The 18,977-nt window shown below is 38.6% G+C and overlaps 1 protein-coding gene and 1 long non-coding RNA gene across 2 annotated transcripts; both read left to right on the top strand.

The window, feature by feature from the left end:
- Positions 1–622: 622 nt before the first annotated feature.
- Positions 623–14,877, top strand: LOC132168969 (protein HASTY 1-like). The gene is made up of 21 exons (XM_059580065.1): positions 623–639; positions 1,187–1,361; positions 1,447–1,527; positions 1,627–1,696; positions 1,864–1,934; positions 2,009–2,172; positions 2,275–2,346; positions 2,468–2,705; positions 5,014–5,076; positions 5,178–5,468; positions 7,306–7,419; positions 7,574–7,700; positions 7,787–7,956; positions 8,045–8,146; positions 8,838–8,941; positions 9,031–9,325; positions 9,484–9,728; positions 12,599–13,102; positions 13,325–13,619; positions 13,743–13,926; positions 14,585–14,877. Exons 1-21 carry the CDS (start codon positions 623–625, stop codon positions 14,662–14,664), a joined length of 3,462 nt encoding a protein of 1,153 aa, XP_059436048.1. The 3' UTR covers positions 14,665–14,877.
- A 1,647-nt stretch (positions 14,878–16,524) lies between these two features.
- On the top strand, positions 16,525–17,362 carry LOC132171238 (uncharacterized). Its single transcript, XR_009439017.1, has 2 exons — positions 16,525–16,867; positions 16,959–17,362. It is a non-coding gene; the product is annotated as an uncharacterized LOC132171238 (long non-coding RNA).
- The last annotated feature ends 1,615 nt before the right edge of the window (positions 17,363–18,977 follow it).

Below are 18,977 nucleotides of genomic sequence, written 5' to 3'. Positions count from 1 at the left end.
TGGTTTTCTCTCATGATATATTGGAGGGGGCGCTTCTGCTCAGAATGAGTAGTAAAAACTCCACAAAAAAGAGGAAGGGCAACATGTTCATGCATAGGCAGAGTGTATAATGCTAAAGAAAGAGAGTTACAAGTTAAAGAAATGAATCCCTACAAATGGAGACAAAAAAAGAAAATTTCTTTTCACTTGACTGCAGAGAGAAAGCTTTTTGGCAAAACTCTCTGAAACTTCACTGACATATGCTTCTCATCAGTTTCTCCTTATCCAAAAGTGCCAAAATAAAATAAACATGTAGGCGCGGGCACTGCCGGATGAGGTGGAATTTACTTTGTAGAAAGCTGACCCTTCTGTGTCTGAAGATATTGATGTGGGGGAATTGATGCTGGATTTTCAGTTCCTCGATGGAAAATGCTCTGTTAGGCAATACTGTCATTTTATTTGTTATACTGCCTAGTCTCTAAAGTGCATCCTCCATATCCTTCAATAGTATTTCAACTTCATATGCTTCTTGTATCCAAAGGGGATTTACAAACCACCTAAATACAAATTGTATTATAAACAGCTACACTAAAACGTCCTATTCAAGTGCTGAAGTTGATTTGAGTTTTGGCCATTGTGTTAAATGGTACTGGGATTCAGGTGAGTGATTGGCAAGTGTACTTAGTTGGATTTATTAGGAATTTAGATGCCTTGAAGCGAGAGGCACTGGAATGTTTATAGTGAAAGACATTTCTTAATACGTTAAAGTAAATCTCATTACATTTTGGCACATTCCTACAAGCTGGCATGCTAGTGGGTGGGTTGATAGTTTTATTTATCTGTTGCCCTGTGAACAGGAATTAGTTTAAGTAAATGCTACATATTTGCAGTTTTTTTTTTTGCAAGATTTCGAAAATGGTGGCAAATAAATTTTAAATTAAAATAATCCAGTCACAAAAAAAGAGTGCTTCTTGGATAAATTATTAATCTGTCAAGTGCGGCAAAACCACATGGAGGAAGAATTTAAAAGGATATAACAATTTGCTGTTAAATTACCTAGATCTTGATTGATGTGAATGTGTTAGATTGTAAGATATTTACTAGACTATTTTTTGGTATCCCCATAGTAGAATCTGTGGGTTGCCCTTTTCACACCTACATTACCTAGCTAACGCTATGATGATTTCCATTTTCACTGGTCTAAAAGATGTGGCTATAACATATGCATCTTTCTGCAGCATTTGGTACGACTGCGGTGGGAGGAATTAAGCTCTACAGAACGTAGGAATTTTGCAAATGTTGCTGTTGATTTGATGTCTGAGATTGCAAATCCTTGTGAGGAATGGGCTTTGAAAAGTCAGACAGCCGCTCTTGTTGCTGAGGTTTACACCACACTGGTCTTGACTTATGTTTAATGCTGCTGATAATCATTTGCAGTTCTAGTGCTCATCTTATGATGTGTGACAGATAGTTAGAAGAGAAGGCTTAGTTTTGTGGCAAGAACTGCTCCCATCTCTTTTTTCCCTGTCCAGCAAGGGTCCTGCACAAGTAAATCCATTTTCTGCTTGCAACTATGGTCTTGCATGATTACATTTTTATTTTAACATATGCATGAGGTATTATGTTGATTCTTTTCTTTTATGTTAGGCTGAGTTGGTTTCAATGATGCTGAGGTGGCTTCCTGAAGATATTATGGTTCACAATGAAGATTTGGAAGGTTATCATGGATTGCCCTTAGGCGTTCTTCACTGTCTTTTTTTTGTGTGTGTGTGTTCCCGGGGGGGGTGTTGGGGGTTCATATGTTCATGCACTTGCATGTCACTTTCTCGTCTGGAGTGGTGTTTCTTTATTCCTCTCTTACCCTGGTTTGAATGTACCACACAGGTGATCGACGTAGGCTGTTGTTGCGAGGGCTTACTCAATCTTTGCCTGAAATTTTGCCTTTATTATACACCGTATGCCTTGGTCCTTATCTTCAGTAGAAGTCATTTATCCTTTCAGTTTTGTAATGCCTTAATTCTTGATGCAGTTACTTGAAAGGCACTTCGGAGCTGCAGTGAGTGCAGCTGGTAATCAAGAAATGGATGTTGCAAAACAGCATGCAGCCACAACAATAAATACTTTAAATGCTGTTAATGCATATGCAGAATGGGCTCCATTGCCTGATCTTGCTAAATATGGCATAATTCATGGGTATGATATCCTTCTTTGCAGTTTGACATGGTTGGATTTGAGATGGTTGTACTGGTATCTCACCCTCTCACTCCCTCCCCCTCTTTCTCACTCACACGACAGGTGTGGTTTCTTACTTTCTTCTCCTGACTTTCGTCTTCATGCTTGTGAGTTTTTCAAACTTGTCTCGCCAAGGTATGCACTATAGTTTTCTCAATTGCATTTTCAATTTTGTTTGTTGTTAAAGACAAGCAAACATTTTCCGTGGTGAGGCTTTTCCATGAACTATTGTGCTACTCTGAATTGGGACTTGCAGGAAGAGACCTATTGATGACTCTGCTTCTGAATTCAATTCTGCAATGAGTAATATCTTTCAGATCTTGATGAATGTCTCTAGAGAATTTTTGCACAGATCAAGCTCTAGTGCTGGAGTTATTGATGAAAGTGAATTTGAGTTTGCGGAATATATATGTGAGAGTATGGTGTCTTTGGGTTCTTCGAACTTGATGTCTATTGCTGGAGATAGCACCCTTCTTCCCCTTTATTTACAACAGGTAATTAGACTCTAATATTATCTTGCAACATGGATCATTAGAGTTTTCATTGCCAATTAGCATTATTTAGTTCTACTCAGCTTCACATGGTAAGGCATTATCACAAACTAACTTTGCGAGTTACCAAAATTTAACTTGTTGAGGATGAGTCTGCACTGAAACTTAGCATTAACATCTGATGCTTGCTCATTGATAAGCCCTAGCTCCTATAACCTTTCCCTTAATTTCACACCATACAGATAGCTTGTCAGCATCTAATTAATCTCATTATTCATTGGTCACTTGTGTGAAGCTATTGGCAGCACTTGAACTAGGTTGGCATCATTTTTCTCAGTTTGGTCTCTTCTCTCCGACAGCCTTGGTTTGAGGGATCGTAATTATATGAATGAACAAGTAATGGAGTTTTCATGTTGCAGAAACTCCAATGCACTTGTAAATGCCATGTCTTGACCTTTCAAAACATAGCTACATTTTTTTTTGATAGGTCAATAAATGTATATATCAAAAACCCAAAAGGGCACATCACAATTACATAGGCAGTATAAAAAGAGAGCGCCAAGCTCACAAGGAATACCCAAAACCCAAACAACACCTACAATAGATAACCCAACACGAATGCCCCTGAAGAAATGTCGTCCATCCTACCCCGGGCAGTCCTGCTGGCCAAGCCAGAGTTGATTGAACTTTCTAAGTTCAACAGCTCTCTCTTGCCACCATTCCTGAGGATCTATCTCACCTTTCGACGAGACAACACCCACCACAAACCCCTTCGAGGACACGTCCATCTCAGGGGGGAAGGAGAAAACATTTTTAGACCCAAAAAGCCCCCGTCGACGCTGGAACTTCACCGGAGAAATAGAGCAATCCAGATTTTTTATCTCCCTCATCCCCTTAACCTTAGGTGCAGAAACGACGACAACGGGAGTATCAACCACCAACTCGGCTATCATCGCCTCGTTCTTGTGCAACTACTTAGCAACCTCTACCTTCACCCTCCGGGAGTACCCCAGCTGAGACTTGGAGACAGAGGGAGAAATATTCACCGGAAAAACAGGAACCTCCACCTGAGAGAGAGAGGCCACCGCCGGATAAGCAGGAATACACACCGGAGAGGTCTGCTGGACAGCAGACGAAGACCCAGACCCAACATCGGCAGCCCCAAAGAACCCCCCCGTCTGATCAAGCCTTTAGCTGAAGAGGGGATCCAATCAGCAGCAAGAGATTCCTCTGTCGCTGGAGAAAGGACAGGATCCGCCGCCCCCGAAAAAGAAACCTCCCTATCCTTACTCAGAGGGCATACCGGATTATCCACCGCAAAAGGGATAGAGAAAGCCTCAAGAACAGAATGGCTCACCAGCTTAGAGTCCGACAACAAAACTGCCTCCGGAAAACATAGGTTTTCAGTCTGAATTGCATTGAGCCTTTGAATTCTATCTGAGCTGAGCTTGGTCAAACTTTAGGACCTAAATCCAAGTTTTGGCTGAGCTAAGCTCGACGCAGCCTGGAGTATAGAGATACCTTCATACTTTATGCACTGGTGCTGCCTTTTTAACCAAAAAGTCAGAAGTGGACAAATCCTCAGGCTATTGAGTTTTGATTTTAAAGGTCTGAGGTAAACCAAAATTAAGTGAGTGTAGTTGTTGGGTGCTAATATAGATTAAAAAAAAAAATTCTACTAGATGGGCCAGTCCAAATTCGGTCAGAATGGGCCGAGGTCAGGCCAGGCTTGTGGGCTTTCTGTGGGCCAGCTGAGACCTCGGCAATGATTTCTTCTAAGGGTGTGCTTGAGGTCGCCTCAACTGAGCCTGAATGGCCAATCTACAGGTGGTCTGCCTATTTTGGACCATCTACATGATTTGCATGGCACTAGTGGGTATACTAAAGGTTCTTTCACAAAAAAAATTCTTCAATAGAACCTGTATCAGTAATTTCTTATAGGGTGAGAATTTCAGGTCTTTACTATTCTTAGTTCCATGCTTTGCTTTTCATCTAGACATTATATGGGCATCTCGGTGGCTTTGAGTTCTTCTTATATCTTGTCCTTATATCTCTTATGGAAGCATGGAGCTTGTTATAAAAAAAGAGATATATTCCCTGTTTCTTGATTTAAATAACTTATGTGATCTGGATTTGACTTGCACTGCTTTTCATCTGCAAGAGCTAGTTTAAAATCAAAATTGTTGAACTATAGATTTTTATATTTCTGTTTAGAATCCGAATGATTTCTCATCCTGTGTAAACTATTCATTTTTATGAGCGTAAACTGAGTTGTTCAATTACTGTATAACCCATTTCTTATTCTTTTCAGATGCTGGGGTTTTTTCAACACTTTAAGCTAGTTCTTCATTTTCAATCCCTGCTCTTTTGGCTGGTATGTAGTATTTTACCAATTATTTTTTTAAGGTGTCCATAATAAAGCTCAGCTAGCAGCTAGCTATCTTTGAATATTTTTAATGCTTGCTTCCCTTTTAGGCACTAATGAGAGACTTGATGTCAAAGCCAAAGGTTGTTGCACATTCAGCTGGGGACAGTTCGGCTGTTAATAGTCTAAGCACTGGTTCTGGACAGGCTGATAGTGAAAAGAGAAAGATCTTAGATTTTGTGAATGATGATATTTGTAGTGCAATTCTGGATATATCTTTCCAGCGCATGCTAAAGAGGGAAAAGGTTCTTCCTGGAACTGAACATACCCTGGGGGCATTGGAGTTGTGGAGTGATGATTTTGAAGGCAGGGGTGATTTTGGCCAGTATCGTTGGAGGCTGGTATGTATCACATGTCTAGGATCTAAGATGTCTTTGTTTTTCACATTTTGCATTATGATACTTTTCTTTTTCTTGTTTATAACCTGCTACAGTTACAGACTGTTTTCCTTTCAAGCTATTTCTTTGCAAAATGGAGTGAACCGGCCACTAGGATCCTAGGTCAAACCCGATTTGGGTCCAATGAAAGAGGGCCGATCCAAACCAATCAACTGAAACCCAAACCAACCTTGCCTGATCCAATCGTGATCCAATCAACCTAACAACACGGAACCAACAGAGAGAAGAAGCCCAATTAAAAAAAAAATGCTGAAACACACGAAAACCCATGGGCCAAATAACTTGAGTGGCCCAATTAGCTAGGAAGCCCGGAACCATAACTGAATAGAGCTATTCCATAACCAACCCATGATTATCCTTATTTGAGAGAAGGAAAACTGCAAAGAATTGATTTACAAGAAGGAAGGGAATATTCAAATCGCAGGCTTTGATGCCATGTTAATCATGATGGAAAAATGGAAGAAAATGTATGAAAGGAGGACCTGTTTATATATATATATATATATATATATATATATATATATATATTCAGCCCTCTACTATTCATTCCATAATATAGGAGAAATGATGACAATAGAGTGAGGAATATTCCTGAGAATGCAAGCTGGTACTAGGATACCTATTCTGGACACCTCATATAAGTATTCTTCTAGAATCGTACAACTTATTACAGCATGCATTCTATCATTTTTTTTTGATAAGTAATAATGATATAAAAAGCGCAGAGGGGCGCAACCCACATACACGGGAAGTATAAAAGAGAGCGCCTAAGAGGGAGAAAAATGAAAGAGGAAATCAGAGAAACTGATCCCTATAGGAGCAAGCCAAGCGGCTGTCCAGGAATACAAAGTAAAGAAGAAGAAATGGGTCAATTCCTCTATGGTCCTAGTGGAGTTCTCAAAGCATCTAGCATTCCTTTCATTCCAAATACACCACATAAGACACAGAGGGATCATCTTCCACACTACCGCACTTCGGGGCCGACCTCCCGACCACCAGCAATCGAACAAGCCCCTCACCTTGCAAGGCATGACCCAATGCAACCCAAAACGATCAAAAATAGTATGCCAAAGAATGCTCGCTGTCTCGCAATGGAGAAGAAGATGATCGACTGACTCTCCATTCTTCTTGCACATACAACACCATTCCACTATCACAAAGTTTCTCTTCCGTAGGGTGTCGTGAGTCAAAATCTTGCCTAAGGCCGCGGTCCACCCAAAAAAAGCCACTCGCATAGGCGCCTTAGTACGCCAAATGCTCTTCCAAGGAAACACCTCACGATCTAAATTAGACAAGGCCTTGAAAAGTGACTTAACCTCGAACTTGCCTTTCTTAGACGATGACCATCGAATACGATCCTCAGAACCTGTGGATATCTTGCAAGAGTACAACCGGTCCAAGAAAGCAGAAATCACATCCATCTCCCAGTCCTGAACGGGCCTCACAAAAATGACATACAGCATGCATTCTATCATGAACCTAGTGTATTATGAGTTGGGATTTAAAAGTTGTCCATGGTCTCTCTTAGGTCACAGTTAACTCATAATCTGGAAATCTGGTAATTTTCATCCAATGCAATATCTTAGCATGGTAATTTGGTTTTATGATCAAATCAACAGAGTGGTCTTGGATTGGGATGATATCTCTTTTCAAATAGTTTTTTTCTTTTCCTAAGGGAGGTTAAGGTGTTAACATTGTTGGCATAAAGGTGTTAGGGTTTTCCTTTTCTTGTCTGTTTTTTCTGGGGTTTTGTCTACTGATTCATGATCTCTTAATGCAGTCAGAGTTAATCAGGTTTGTTGCTTCTTACAAGCCCCTTATAGCCAGTGCTAAAGTTTCTGAAAGAATTATTACAATCATCAAACACCTCTCGCTTTCTCAAATGCCTGCTCAGGTTTGGTTACAGACTCTTGTTTTTATGATTACTCTCTCTGGAGTTACTCATCAAAAAATTTACTCTCTCTGGAGTTGCCAGATCTCCAACATCACTTCATTTTTATATTAGAAATGACAGTCTTCTGGTATGCACATGCTTTTCCAAATTTCAGGACTTGGCCGTGATGGAAAGTATGCAATTGGCTTTAGAAAATGTTGTGAATGCAGTTTTTGATGGATCAAATGAATTTGGCGGGGGTAGTTCTGAAGTTCATCTTGCACTGTGTAGAATATTTGAAGGTTTGTTAGCAACTTCTTGTATCTTACTAGAATTTTTTAGATTTTTATTTTAGACTCCTTAAAAACTTTTGTTACTTGACCTGAAGATTTACTCCAGCAACTTCTTGCTTTGAAATGGACCGAGCCAGCACTTGTGCAAGCACTTGGGCACTACTTAGATGCATTGGGTCCCTTTCTGAAGTACTTCCCGGATGCAGTTGGTGGTGTCATCAATAAGCTATTTGAGCTCCTAAACTCACTTCCTTTTGTTGTTAAGGTTCTCTTCAAATTTTAGTCTTCATTTCCATTTTAATTCATGTAAAGACAATCAAGGCATGCAATTCAAAACCATGTTTGCTTGGCAGGATCCTTCTACAAGTAGTGCACGACATGCAAGGTTGCAGATTTGTACATCATTTATTAGAATAGCCAAAGCTGCTGGCAAAAGTATTCTGCCTCATATGAAGGTGACTTCTTTTGTCCATGAGTTAAATTGCAAGCCAACTCCAGAGGGTTCAAACTAAAACATGGAACTTAATGTACGCATTTGTGATCACATATAAGGCTTTTTATTGGAACCAGATGTAAATTAGTGGGTAATGCAGGGCCAAATGACCAATTGCTATGCAATCTGGTGGATCATTGACAACCAAAATATGAATGATATCCAGTTGAGGCCTAGTTAAATCCAAAACTAAAATTAATGAAACAGCTCCGGAAGTTTTGCTGGAATTGTGAAAGGTTTTTTCACAAAATGTAAAATCAGAAGTGCAAAGGCTTGTTGGGATTGCCATTGATTGCTCTCAAAAGAACTCTACAAAGCCTTTCGACACCATATCAACCTGTTCTCTATTGTACTTTCTCAATGTGATAAAAATTGTGAGAACCTGTGATTTCCACAGCTTGAGAAGCTGTGAACACTGCTGAGAAAAAATAAATGTACTTCAACTCAAGTACTACCTCATAGGCAGCTTGTGCATGCTTGACTATATATATATATATATATATAAATACAGATATATACTTAGAGTTAAGATGCCTGCTAAGCATGTGAGGAAAATTTATTTTATAACCATACATGCCTGAATAAAGGAACCTAAAAGCTTACCCCTTATACATCTTTCTTTTAATTCACTTTGTAATGTTTTCTTTATAAAGGGTATAGCTGACACCATGGCATATATGCAAAGAGAAGGTTGTTTGCTTCGGGGTGAACATAATCTTCTAGGGGAAGCATTTCTTGTAATGGCTTCTGCTGCTGGGTAATTACTTGCTTAGAAGGATGTCTCTGTGTTTATGTTTCGGATTTCGCTTGTGTTCCTTTTATTGCAAGCTTCTGTAATTGTTGCAGGATTCAACAGCAGCAAGAAGTTTTGGCATGGTTACTAGAACCCTTGAGCCAACAATGGACGCAGCTGGAGTGGCAAAATAATTATTTGTCTGAACCACTAGGTCTGGTTCGCTTGTGCTCTGAGACACCAACCATGTGGTCAATTTTCCACACTCTGACATTCTTTGAGAAGGCACTTAAGAGGAGTGGATTTAGAAAAGCCCAGTTGAATTTACAAAACAACTTGACATCTGGCTCTACTCCTTTGCACCCCATGGCTTCTCATCTGTCATGGATGCTACCTCCTCTTTTAAAAGTATGCTTGCCACTCTCAATAATATGGCCATGTTGAATATTCTCATTAGTTTTGCTCTTTAAATGTGACAAAACTTCTAGGACCATATGATTTTTTGACATATCTTTTCTTAAAGTTTAAGATAGTAATAATTGCAGCATGTCCTTGTTTTTCCGCAGCTGCTTCGCGCTATACATTCCCTTTGGTCTCCATCCATATCTCAAATCTTACCTGGAGAGGTGAAAGCTTCAATGACGATTACTGATGCTGAGTTATTCAGTCTCCTAGGGGAAGGGAATCTGAAATTATCAAAGGGTGCATTAACTTTCACAGATGGATCTCACTTTGACATGGGTAAGGAAGGAAATGCGGAGCCAAACGAGTCTGATATACGCAACTGGCTGAAAGGTATCAGAGACAGTGGGTATGTATGTATGCCTTTGGGTTGGTTTTGAATAACTCAAAGTTTTTTTTTTTTTTTTTTTTAATGTATCTTTATACTATTTCCTTTTCCCCTCTCCTTTTTGTGGCCTTTTCATCAAACACAACCACATTAGAAGATAAAGAAATTGAGAAAAAAAGGTATAAAGATAAGTACAAAAGAGAATGGAAGTTCAACCCAATTGGCAAATGTATTAGTTGTTTCAATAGAAACCATGTTCCACTTTAAGAAAAAAAAAAAGGAGTAAACAAGCTGACAAGTTTGTTTGAATTAAATTTCTAGCTTCAAACTGCTATATGATTCCCGGTGTCAGACGCAGAGAAAGTAAATTTTTATATTATCTATTGAATCTACCTATTGTTAATGTAATAAAACTATTGAAAATTAACTGCAAGTCTTACATGGCTTGCTCAATCTATCATGGATAACAGTATTTGCATCTCACTGAGGTATAGTTAGGCAGTAGAATACTTGTGGTGGCAGGGGAGTTCTTACAAATTTGGCAACTGAGCCAACATTGATTTAAATCTGAAGTACTGAAAAATATTTTCTCAAGGTGTTCAGAGCTAGTTTATCAGAGACTATGCATTTGCTTCTTGTCTGATCAACGAGATGAAGATAGAAGTTCCACCAAAAAAATTTAATAAATGAAAGATATGCTTGGGAAATTTGTCTTAGATTTAAATTCTGCTACAGGTTTTGCTGCTGTAGAATCATGAAACAGGGAGAATGTACGACTGTAAATGAACTGAGCTGTTCATGAATAGCTTGAGCATGGCTCATATAATCTCAACCTGATTCGGTTTGTTTAATAAACAAGTCGAACTTGAACATATTATTGCTCAAATATTAATTGAACGAGCCGAATTGGGATAAACTTGGTTCAGCACGGTTTAAGCTCGCGAACAATGCTCATATAAATTTGACTCAGCTCAAGCTTGTGTATGTATACACATATATGTGTGTGTTGGCACGCATTAAAATATTAACTTAATAGCAAAATACTAACATAATACATAACTATGAGTTTGTACATAAACACTAAAATAAAACGGATGTACAGATTCATGTGTAATACATATGTATATGCATGTATACTTATATGTATATAATAACATGATACTGCTATATTAACACGCACACACGTTGTTGTAGAATGATATATAATAGAAATTTTATAGTGTTCGCATGTTCAGCTTAGCAATTTTATGGCATAGAATTAATGTTAATTTTCCTTGTAAAAAAAATTGGAAATGAGCTTGAGTTTGGCTTGTTTAATTAAACGAGCTGAGCTCGAACTTGGTTGATTTCTATTGAGTGGAGGTCGAACATGTTCCTAGAGCTCGATTCGAGTTCAAGCCGAGCTTGAGCCTATGTATATGTTTTTTGAGCTGATTTTGAATAGCCAATACTCTGCTCAATTACAGCCTAGAAGAATGTGTAAAAACTTCACATATCCAAGTATTTTTCTTCATTCAATTAGTGTTATTTGGTGCAACTTTTAGCTTCATCTCATTAATCAAGTAAGAGGCATATTCGAAGTCATACGTAAAGTTTCCATGAACATTTTTGAATGGCTTCTCATTAGCTGCACTTAGTTTAGGTAGTGATGGCTTTGTCACCGTAAGTTATTTACTTTGGAATAGTACGTCTTTATAACTATTATGTTACAAATTTCTTGCTGAAATTACTACTGAATATTTATGTTAGTGATTGGCGGAGTGAATAAGTCTATAGCTTTCCTAATTAAATTTCATTTATCAATCCCAAAATATGTGTTGGTTTCATTTAGTGTTCCTCTCTTGACTGCATGTGGAATTTTGTCACTAGCTTTCTTCTTCTTTTTTATTTTATTTTTTTTATGGATCAAAGTTTTACTCTCCTCCTCCTCCCCCCCCCATGATTGGAGGAGATGGCCTTAGTATCCATGATTGGGAGGAGATGGCCTTAGCCTCTTTCTTCTCGCTCTTGTATTCGTCTCCGATCCGGGGGGAAGGGGTTGACCGTATGTGGTGGATTCCTTCAAGGAAAGGGAAGTTTGAGGTCCGCACTTTCTACAGAAGGCTTGCCCTTAAGGAGCCTAACCAGTTCCCTTGGAGAAGGATTTGGCGTACTAAGGCTCCTTTGCGAGTGGCGTTTTTTGCTTGGTCGGCCGCTCTTGGGAAATCTCTCACACTGGATAATGTTCGGAAGAGAGGTATTGTTGTGATTAATCGTTGTTGCATGTGTGAGGCGGATGGGGAGTCTGTGGATCATCTCTTCCTTCATTGTGGGGTCGCGCGCAAGTTGTGGGAGGTTATCTTCTCTCGCTTTAACTTGAGTTGGGTTATGCCTAAATGCGTCATGGAGATGTTTGCCAGTTGGTGGGCGGGAGGTAGAACTAGTAGTGCGGTGGTTTGGAAGATGGCTCCCTTGTGTCTTCTATGGTGTCTTTGGAAGGAAAGGAATGCGAGATGCTTCGAGGATTTGTCGAGGAACCTAGAGGATCTTATTCACTTCTTTTTGTACACTTTATTCACATGGACAGCAGGATGGCTTGCTCCTTTAGTGATTGATTTTTCTGATTTTCTCTTTTTGTTCTCTTTTTCTTTCTCCCCTACTTAGTCGCTCTCTTGTATACTTCCTGTGTACTAGGGTTGCGCCCCTCTGCGCTCTTAATGCATTATTACTTATCAAAAAAAAGTTTTACTCTCCTCACTCCTCCTCCCAGGGTGCAATCTTAAACTTATATGACATATTATGAATGTACAAGATAATATATATTTTAAGCTAGTTTTGTCATGTGCTATTTGTTTTTCTAGTTGATGTGAACTATTTCCTTTTTGGTACTGATGTGTCTTTTATTATCCTAGGTACAATGTATTAGGGTTGTCAACAACCATTGGGGATTCATTTTTCAAGGGTTTGGATATAGATTCTGTTGCACTGGCCTTAGTGGAGAATATACAGTCGATGGAGTTCAGGCATATAAGGCAGCTTGTTCATTCAGTTTTGATTCCTTTGGTTAAATGTTGCCCTTCTGATATGTGGGACATCTGGCTGGAAAAACTTCTGCACCCATTATTTCACTACTCTCAGCAGGCTCTCAGCTGCTCATGGTCCGGTCTTCTGCATGAAGGTAGAGCAAAGGTTCCAGACATCCATGGAATAGTTGCTGGGTCAGACTTAAAAGTGGAAGTAATGGAAGAAAAGCTACTTCGAGATCTAACTCGTGAAATATGTTCACTCCTCTCCGCTATAGCTTGGCCACCGCTAAATGCTGGTCTTCCTTCTTTAGAACAGTCTGGGCATATTATCCGTGTTGATATGTCTTCTCTCAAAGATTTGGATGCATTTGCATCAAGCTCTATGGTTGGGTATGTGGATTTGCATTATTTTCTAGAGCTTTGTCTCTTGTTTTCTGCGATTGCTTTTACATCCCTATGATTTCTGTTTTGGTCTGTAAGTTTGATTTGTTTGTGGAATTATCTTGATTTTGTATATTTGTTCATTTTTTTCTTTTTTTTTAATCTAATGGTAAAACAATCTTTACTCCAATAAACTCTAATTTTGTCTAAAACTTTGTAATTCATTTGCAGTTTTCTTTTGATGCACAAAGGTCTAGCCCTTCCTGCCTTGCAGATATGTTTAGAAACTTTCACACGGACAGATGGTGAAGCCGTGACAAAAGTTTCTTCCTTTTGTTCTGCTGTGGTTATCCTCTCTGTATCAACGAATAACGTGGAACTTCGAGAATTTGTTTCTAGAGACCTATTTTCTGCAATTATCCAAGGGTTGGCCCTCGAGTCAAATGCTATTACCAGTGCAGATCTGGTTGCTCTGTGTCGTGAAATATTTGTTTTTCTCTGCGATAGAGATCCAGCTCCCAGGCAGGTTAGTTGTGATACCTACATTTTGTTTTAATGTCTTCGTGTATGACATTTACAAGCGAGTATACTTTGATTAAAGGAGTATCAAATAAGTTATTAATTGAAAAATGTATTGAGTTTTTCCCAGGTTTTGCTTTCACTCCCTTGCATCAAACCCCATGATTTGGCTGCTTTTGAAGAAGCTTTGATGAAGACATCTAGTCCTAAGGAACAGAAGCAGCACATGAAGAGCTTGCTCTTATTAGCTACTGGAAACAAGTTAAAAGCACTAGCTGCTCAGAAAAGTGCAAATGTTATTACAAATGTTTCATGTAAGCGTTCTGACTTTGTTATTATCTTTTTGCACATGCAAGAGCATTTTGGCTTCTGAGTGATTCTTAAGCTGTTTTAATTATGCTGTAGAATCTGCGCTATTATTGATGATTGCTTTTGTATTAGACTTGAGTTCCTTAAGGATTAAGGATCATGGATCATGAAATAGTGAAGCACGGAAACCGAGAAATGTTCTAAATGAAACTCCATTAAAAAGAGGCTGAGGAATGCTACAGATACCTGTTGCTCCTCAGTTAAATAATCATAGACATTATTCTTCCTGTATTGGACAAGTATTTTTCTCAAGAGAAATGCTACACACAAATCTACTCCTACACTCTCATTTCCACACTATCTGGCGCGGTTTTTAAAATCACCATTGGATCAAAATTCAATAGTGATCCGTCACAAATCCAATGGTAATTTTAAAAGTTATACCAAGGAGTGTGGGAATGGGAGCGTGTGTAGCATTACTCTTTCATCAAATATTATGTATTCTACTGAAGAAAATGAATTGAAATGGGAATATTCTATGAAGTTGGAAAGTTGAGTCTAAATTTACTAAAAAAATCCTTCCATCATTAAGAGACGTTTATTTATTGTATTTTTCACATTCAATACCATATTTTACTAACCTGTTGCACTCCCAACTTTCAGTGAGGGCTCGCAATTTGGTAAATGTTCCAGAAACCAGATCTGATGATGGGGATACTCTCGGGTTGGCAGCCATTCTGTGAAGGGTTCCTATGATCTTGGCTGATTTTCTTGTACAGAAATGAGTTTTACTTGAAACAGGGACCATCTTGTTTGACACATATACCGTGGTATGAGGCATCTTTTTGTCGCCAGAGCTCCACACAAGTTGTAAACCACATTTCCCCCTCAACACTACTTCCAATGGAAGATTTTGACCTCTTTTGAATAAATGTTTCAAAGCATTTCATTATTCCTCTTAGGTGTTTTTCTTTTATTTATTTATATTTTTTCTCTTTACAATGCAATCAGAAATTGTTTGTCCAAATTGTCTATCTATATCATGTTTTGAGGCAGATGTGGGTTTTCTGAAGCTCATCAAATGCTTTCAGCACCATTTGATCTTTGCCATATGCTTTGTCTATATCAATGCTTATCTTGCCCTCCGATATTTGTAAAAGGAAAAAAGAGAAGCAAGCAACATAATACAAGAAAAGAAAAACTGAGCAAATTCCGAAATAGATTATTACATTAGTTTGTAAATGACTTCGTAGTAAAAGTTGTAATATTTTAAGCATTTTTTCTATATTACTATGCTTGGAATAGTTACTTTAACCTTTGAAACCTTAATCCTAAACCCTTAAATGAGTTCACACAGAAAAATTTAAAATGAAGAAAGCATGAGACAGGACCAAAACTGTTCTTTCTTCCCAATTTCTAGTACTTAACTTATCAAAAAAAAAAAAACCTCATTAACCGGCACCTTACCTATGGAAGTAGGAGATTTGAAAAACAAATATTTTATTGATGTCTTTGAAAACAATTTGTTGCTTAGATCTAAATTTACAATTTTTTTTCATCTTTTTTTGAAATTTTTTTTCGGTTAGACTCGCTGTTCTAACTTCTTAGCATCGATTACATATTTACATTAAAAAATAAAAAATAAAAAAAATAAAAAAAAGAAAGAAAAAAAGAAAAAGATATTACGTAGTCATTGCTTGCATGTTACCTAAATTTGTAATGAGTAATGCTTCCTGTATGTCCATGTGGCAGAACTTAGCACTCCAATACAAAAAATCTCCACAAAATCACTAAGTCTGATAGTCGGTGCCACCCCTAACCACCATAAGGAGGTGACTCCGACCACCATATTTGATTTATTGAGGTGGGTCATGACCACTCCAGGAGAATTGGTGAGGGTGACCGACCACCCCTTTGCATTTAAGGAAGTGTTCAACTACCCATAGGAGTGGCTATAAAATGATTGTCCGCCACCTGAAAATAACTCACACAAAACAAAGAACCCTATTCAACACAGAATTCTTAAAACCCTTCTAAGAAAACACTCTATTTCCCTATTCTACACAGAATTCTTAAAAAACTAATATTGCCTTCATTATGCTTTCTTAAGACTTCACTTACCCTCCAAAAAGTCTGTAGTTTATTTACAACCAAATATGAAATATCCGTGTTGAGCTGGGGGCTCTTTTGCAGAGAATAATCTGACTGCAGTTAGCTTTCAGCTAGAGTCTATGGAGATGAGGAGGCATAAGTTACTTTCGGCTAAAAAGAAAAGGATTGTTACTATTTGCAATGGTAAATAAAAAAGCACTGTCTCAAAATAGTGCTTTGATGGCATCATGTGGCAGCACAGATTGTTCAAGAGACCAACATTGTGACCCAGATCGAAATTCATCCTTGTGTGCCAAGGAAAATGCATGGGCATGCACATTATTTTAGCATGATAGTGATAAAAATGGGACTTTTCAAAGGGAAAAGGGTCTAGCTTTGACTGGCAGCTTGAGGAGAAGAGTAGGTGCAAAGTACTGTTAGATTTGATTGGTGGATAGCTGCTTGATTTGGTATAAATGTGAGTAGATAGATGCATGCATGCTTCTAGCTTAAGCAATTCCCTCTATAAACCCCCATAAACCCTCGGCCTATACAAGTTCCCAGAGAGCCATTACAAACTTTTGCTATTGTTGTGCACATTGTGCAAAGACAACCTCTAAGGTTGTGAGAGAGCTCCTTGTTTTGGTGGCCGGAGATCACAGAGAGCTAGCTAGTAATGGGCCCAGGAGGACCGGGAGGGCCGGGACCGGGACCAGGACCGGGAGGACCCCCCGGACCAGGTGGATGGGGCCCACCTGGACCGGGAGGACCCCCCGGACCGGGTGGATGGGGCCCACCTGGTCCTGGTGCACCAGGACCTTTCTTCTGTGGCTTTTTTGACATGATTGGTTCTTGGTATGTTGATTTAATATCAAGTTTTTATAATTAGTTTACTAATCCTGATTTTAATTGCTTCCATTTTATTTGGGTGCATGTTTGGCTGTAGCCTGAACTTCATATGCTGCTGCTGGTTGCTACGAGATTGCTTCGGAGGTCCATTGGGCCCACCTGGGCCTCCCGGACCCCCCGGCCCAGGTGGCCCACCTCCTCCATGAATCATCTGCTTCCCAGTTCCTACCATACTACGTGCTACTGCTATCTTATTAATTTTACAGCTATCTATTATGTAAAAATAATGACAGCTTTGGAGCAAAAGGACTTGTATTCTTGAAAGAGATTGATGTCTGGTTTTTTGTGTGCCAGTTAAAAATGTCTCTTCATCGATGGATGTTTGACATTTGTATGAATTGACTTGATCGTAGCCGTCGGACCCATCACCCATGGGTGTGATGTTATATATGATCCTATTTATCCAATTTCAATGCATTAATTCTTTGAGTTTATTATTCATCAGTGGTTAATTATTTGCATTTATTGGCCAGCAACAATTTTACCATGGACGGGTTTTTTTGAAAGTCTTGTGACAATAGATTCGGCTTTTATGCGGTAGTTAGTTTGTACTACCGCAGCAGCTATGCGGTAGTTCAAAACTGCACCGTTTGGTTCACAACGGTAGTTTGCACTACCCCAGCTATGCGGTACTGGGAATAATTGTGGGCTCCATCCACTTAATAGGTTCTTTTTTTAAAAAAAAATAGAATCAACAAATCATTAAAAATTAAATATTATAAAACAAACACTGCAGCAAACGAGAACCCATCAAGGCCACCGGACCGGACAACGACATCATCCTCCATAAGGGCCGGGGACCCTGCCGGGTTGTCGACCCCCAACGAAAACTGGCAACACCTGTCAGTGATGACGGTGCATCAATAGCAATAGCCGATCGAGCAGCATCGGCTTTTTGTTTTGGTGGTACAAGTAGATTTCTTGGGTGGCTTCAAGCTGGAGCTGCTGTAGTGGAGCTTTGTCAGGAGGAATTTCTGCAACTGTGGGCTTAGTAGTGCCATTAACAGAGTTTGAATCAAACTCAGTTCGATGGCTCAAAGTGTTGGAAAACAGCTTTGGACGAGGAAGTGGTTGAGATGGTTTGGTTTTGTGGAGGATAAGAGAGAACGAAGGAAGGCCTCTAACCGTTTGGCCCAGTAGGGCCACCACCAAAAATCAAACCCAAAATTTTTTTGTTTTTATTTTGCCTTTTTGGGGTGGTTTTTTCTGAACCACCCCAATGACCAAGAGGTGGTTTTTCCACTTCAGACCGGCCATGCGAGATGGCTCCCGCCACCCCTAGTCACCCCATTTTAGCAAAGTGGAGCCACCCCTTTTATTTTTTTATTTGCTTTACTTTTGTTTAATAGTTTTTGTTTTATATTTTTAAGAATTCATAGACATTTGGTCGAAAACAAGATGGTTTATAAAAGTAAAAGGGAATTTGTAAATGTAAAGGTTAATTTTGACTGCTAAATCATCCAAAGTGTATAATTAAGAATCTACTAAATAGTATTATTCTTTCATTTACTAAGGTTGAATGGCTATTTTAATATTAGTTTTTATCATTTTAAGGTTACTAATTAATCATTAGTTGGGGGTGTTATCTATCTCGGCTTATTGTAAGTCTATTTAAAGACCAGAGAATTAATGCTAACAAAATAATCAAGAAATTTTCTATTAACAACTTTCGTTGTTAAGAGGCTCGAGTTTCCTCAAAGAACCGTTACAGCAGTGCATGGTTGGACATTATTTGTAACAATTGGATACTATAAGTTCACCATTAATATTTTTCTACACTCAATATTTTAGAAGCGACAAAATTACAAATGCCATTCATACATGTTATATATGAAGAAATTCATAATAAAATAGAAAAATAAATAAATAGCGGAACTAAAATAGAGTAGAGACAAAATATTTTTACATGGTTCGGTCTATGAACTACGTCCACAGATAAATGCAATCTTAATCAAATCTCTTAATTTAGGGTGATCAAATTATAATAAAATCAATTAAGCTAATCTAATCTTCATTAATCTTCATCAAATTCTTAACTTTAAGGTCATTCAAATAT

The sequence above is a fragment of the Corylus avellana genome, chromosome ca2, assembly GCF_901000735.1.
Source record: "Corylus avellana chromosome ca2, CavTom2PMs-1.0".
Taxonomy (NCBI): Eukaryota; Viridiplantae; Streptophyta; class Magnoliopsida; order Fagales; family Betulaceae; genus Corylus; species Corylus avellana.
This window is presented reverse-complemented; position numbering and strand designations above follow the sequence as displayed.

Excerpts from the sequence above, each read along its gene's own strand:
- LOC132168969 (XM_059580065.1), top strand. Across the intron at positions 7,420-7,573 it reads TTTCTCAAATGCCTGCTCAG|GACTTGGCCGTGATGGAAAG; the intron begins GTTTGGTTACAG and ends TCCAAATTTCAG. Across the intron at positions 8,942-9,030 it reads GTAATGGCTTCTGCTGCTGG|GATTCAACAGCAGCAAGAAG; the intron begins GTAATTACTTGC and ends TAATTGTTGCAG.